General features: G+C 37.1%; 1 protein-coding gene across 1 annotated transcript; it reads right to left on the reverse strand.

Moving 5' to 3' along the window:
• Positions 1–310: 310 nt before the first annotated feature.
• LOC139851720 (auxin response factor 18-like) lies at positions 311–3,198 on the reverse strand. Its single transcript, XM_071840870.1, has 4 exons — positions 2,854–3,198; positions 1,617–2,770; positions 619–1,442; positions 311–526 (listed from the first exon to the last, which is right to left on the reverse strand). The coding sequence occupies exons 2-4, from the start codon at positions 2,703–2,705 to the stop codon at positions 445–447; spliced, it is 1,995 nt and encodes a 664-aa protein (XP_071696971.1). The 5' UTR covers positions 2,706–2,770; positions 2,854–3,198; the 3' UTR covers positions 311–444.
• Between the last annotated feature and the right edge of the window lie 1,048 nt (positions 3,199–4,246).

Genomic DNA, 4,246 nt, shown 5'->3' on the forward strand with positions numbered 1-4,246 from the left:
CCTCACAATCAAAAATAAATATAACAGTTCCGAAGGGCTGGTCTGAGTTCAGCTACTTTCTTATACTAACATTCCCAGTCATACATTATATATATTTGGTGGCAAAAAGTTGATAATGGACAATTCAAACCAGGTTCACAATTGGCTACTCACAGTGGGTTGTAAATATGGAGGTGACCACGGAGGTGTAAGGACTCGAACCCTTGACCTATTTATTTTTAGTGGCAAGATGTCGACTCATTACCAACATAGCTACGCTACTTACAAAAATTATATACGGAGTATTTTACATTATATTTATTTCAATTTGTTACACATCTAAAAATAATAGTTACTCGAGATAGTCTCATTCAATTTAGCGAACTCAACACGATAAATATAACCAAAATATGTCTTAACAAAACCAAAGAGATCGATGCTGTACAACTATATATCAAAAGTAAATCAACAATCCACATTTCGATCATTGTTTTCGCTACTCGAGTCTGCTAAAATCGTCAACCTTTTCGCTGTCTTCATAAACTCACTGTTATGAAAAAACACAAATATGGATAATTGCTTTAGTTTGCGAGAAATATAACATTTAACATTGCGATAAGAAAGTCATGTTAATCTCACCTAAATGGTTCGGCACCAATCTTTTTAAGTGCTCCTGTTGCATCCCAATAATGAACACGGTTCAGCATTATAAAGTTTTCGATTTTGAACATGTTAGTCAGGTTCTTGCTTAATTCTTCATACGAATCAAGCAAAGAGAGATCGAGAGTCCGACCAACGTCTTCTGATTCCAAGAAAACCTTACAATGCCCGGTCTCTAAGTTTATAGGTGGGTCCCAGCCCGACCCGGAGCCTGAACCCGAGACATTCCCGCTATGAGAGATCTGTTGCTCGGTTAAAATTGGCTTACCAAAGAGTAAAAACTGAGATGCTTTAGGGGTTTCGGGATTTTTCACAGTTGTGTTTGAATTACCAATTGTTAACAGACAAGATATGGATTCGGATACGGAAGGTTTGTTAAGAAACGGGCTGACCCGTTGTGAAGGTTTGGTATTGGTTGGGAAAAAACCCGAATTGAGTTTAGTATCTAACTGGATATCTGAAAGAGAAAAATTATAACGAGCGTGCCTGGCTCCCTGTATGCTAGCAGGATGATGAGGATTCAAATTATCGGGAAGATGGTAACCGAATGGTCCGGTGATGGGCCCGCCAAATAGGTGCGAATGAGGCCCGCACAATGCGGGAATCGGGATCGGGATTTGGGCTTCCATCGTGTAATCAGGGTGCAGGGAAGGTCTACATTTCTTTCGAGGTGGTGAGAACGGTGACATATGAATTGCTGGCATTGTTGATACTAATTCTACAAGCCACGGGTTGACCCGTTTCACGTTCTGAAGCAAATCGGGCTCGTCCCATGTCACTGAATTGCAATTCATCAAATAAAACTGGTTGTCGTTAGTGTGCTTTAAAGCGTTGTATTGAACGGTTACGTATAATGATTTAAAAGTGACACTTTTTAATTTGTACAATTAATTTATGCATGTTAACGACAGTTAGAAAAATCCAATAGTATATATACAATTATTTCAGTAATAAGTATACATGAGATGTTAATATACCTGTAAAAGTCTCCAAGGTGAATCGGGCCAACGAATCGGGTCAACAACCTGGACCGAAGAAATTGTTCCCATGAACCAACTGATCCGGGATGAATCCTCGGTCTCAAACGGCATTTTAAACCTCATCCCTGGGGCCCACCGGATCTGCATGGCGTTCTTAACAAGCGCTGCTTTGACACAAAACTCGGGCGTACTTGCTCTCGGGTAAAACACGACCTCAAACATTTGCCCGCTCATTGCTTGTTTCACCGCTTGAATCACCGATTCAGCTTCCACTTTCGCCTTTGAATTCCCACCGCCATTTCTCAAAATCGGATAATACCCGCCATGTGAAATGACACAATTACCCCCAACCGGATTCCAACCCGACGACGTCTCGTGAACACTACCTACTCCTCTTTTCGCTCGTCGAATTCCTACACAAAGTTCACCGTTTTCCGCCCTAAGAAACACGATCGAGTCTCCGGCAACAAGCTTCTTATGATTCACAAACGTACTCCACCCGGTTGTAAGCAAATGCCGTCGTGGGGTCCCCCGATAAATATGCCGAAACTTCCACGTGTCACCATGAACATCTTTCGCTAAAATCGTTTGAACAGGTGGGTCCTCGGAGTAATCAAGACGAGGAAATATCGTCTCCGCGCAATACCTCGGAACCGAAAACCCGCCACCGTTATTCGCATCGGACTGCGTCAACGTTTTCGCAAATGACGTCGGTTTCACCTGACCGTCCGATGACTCACCGTTTTCCGAACTCAAATCTTCATCATCAAAAGTAGTTAACTCACCGGAACCACTCACCGGAATCAACCTAATTTTGGCGTAAACCTCATCGGTATCGACATCTGCCTTGAACCTAATACCCGCAACTCGACATGGGATCCATGCCGGAACTCTAGACTGACTGTTTCGACCCCGGAAATCGACATTTCCGGCAGTATGTTCGGCATGCCCTTGTGGAAAATAAAATACTTTTGAATTTACCAGTGGCAATTGAATCATACTTCCGGCACAAGCATGCCATAACTGTGAATCTAAACATTTTTCACTTTCTTTCAATGTCTCTTTTGAATCCATAATAGTAATCATTTTTTTCTTCTTTATTTTGGTTCTTCCTATCAGCACCAAGAATTATTAGCCTCTATGAATTCCTCCTAACAACAACTCTTCAGTTCATATGAATTTTAATTTTAATTTAAAAAAAAAAAAAAATAAAAAAATAAAATTACTTACATACTTTATAACCCCTAGTAGAAATATATATATGTATCTTCTTTTTAATGCTTGAGTTCGGTGTAAATGCTGTAATAAAATATATAAATTTAATTTAATTATATTAAACACGAAAGCTATAAATTTATACTGTAATAATCATTTTGTCACTTACCTCTCAAAATCTTGAGACCAACCCTGCACATATGCATGAACATAGGCTCAAATTGAACAAATCTTCAAAGTAGACTCTCATTGTGTTCTTGAATTTACATCTTATATCCCCAAATTCGATGTTCTTGGGGTACAAAATTATGAATTTATCGAAACCCTTTTTTCAGAAATTAATTTTGGGAAAATCCTCAAGAAAATTAAGTAATTTGTTGAATATTTTCTTTCAAGTCAAAATCTTGATAGAATATTCACATGAGACAAGAACAAGACCATCCTCATCAACACACACACACACACACACAAAGAGACTCATGCATTCAAAACCAACAACAAAGATTTCACAAGAAAAATATTCATTCAATGCTTTTTATTTATCTCTCTTATTTTTATTTATTTATTATAATATTTTTGTTTTCTCACCCAAGGACTCTTTTGGATCACTACAAAAAGTCCAAGCTTTATACACAGGTATATCTATCTATCTATAACTATATGGAGTAATATATTGAAAACCAGTACAACTCTTACACACAGTGAGACAGTGAGTGTGTGAATTTAATATTATTTAATTTTATGTGTGAAAAAAATTTGTTTTTGTTTTTTTTTTATTCTAACCTTTTTCTTCGGATCTGAAGAAACTCTGTTGTATCTTCAGAAGCCAGCATAACAACAAAGTTTTCAAAGGAAGCAATCCTTTTACTCTTTTTAAACTTGTTTTAGTTTATATTTATTTATATAAATAAAAAGCCTATTTCAAATAAATTATTTTATTATATTTGTTTCTATTAAAATATCATTTTATTTATTCTCTGTCATGAGCTGAGCAGAGGTCTAATATTTTTGTCATTAGGCTAATTAAAAATCGCGATAATTTGAATATCTCGTGAGAAATATGAAGAGTCATTGTAAAGTTGAGAGAAGTGAAGAGAGCTCTAAAAGCAAGGCAAACAGGTCCTTTTGACAAAGAATAAAAAGGTCCAAAATGTTGTGATTAGGATCTTTTATTATTTTTCTTGATGACGAATAATTGTTTTGTTTTATTTGGCGCACAGAAGTTTTTTATTTTTTATAAATTTTTTGCGAAAAACAGAAATCAAACTTAAAATATATCAGGAGCCATCGAATCATTGCTTCAACGAAGCATTGCTTCAACGGCCCATTCACCTTGTGCATTGGAGTTGGGGGTTAGGTTATGGATTCGAGCTTCACTCTGCCCATCCTATTAATTAATCTGTCTGAAATAT

The sequence above is a fragment of the Rutidosis leptorrhynchoides genome, chromosome 6, assembly GCF_046630445.1.
Source record: "Rutidosis leptorrhynchoides isolate AG116_Rl617_1_P2 chromosome 6, CSIRO_AGI_Rlap_v1, whole genome shotgun sequence".
NCBI classification, from domain to species: Eukaryota; Viridiplantae; Streptophyta; class Magnoliopsida; order Asterales; family Asteraceae; genus Rutidosis; species Rutidosis leptorrhynchoides.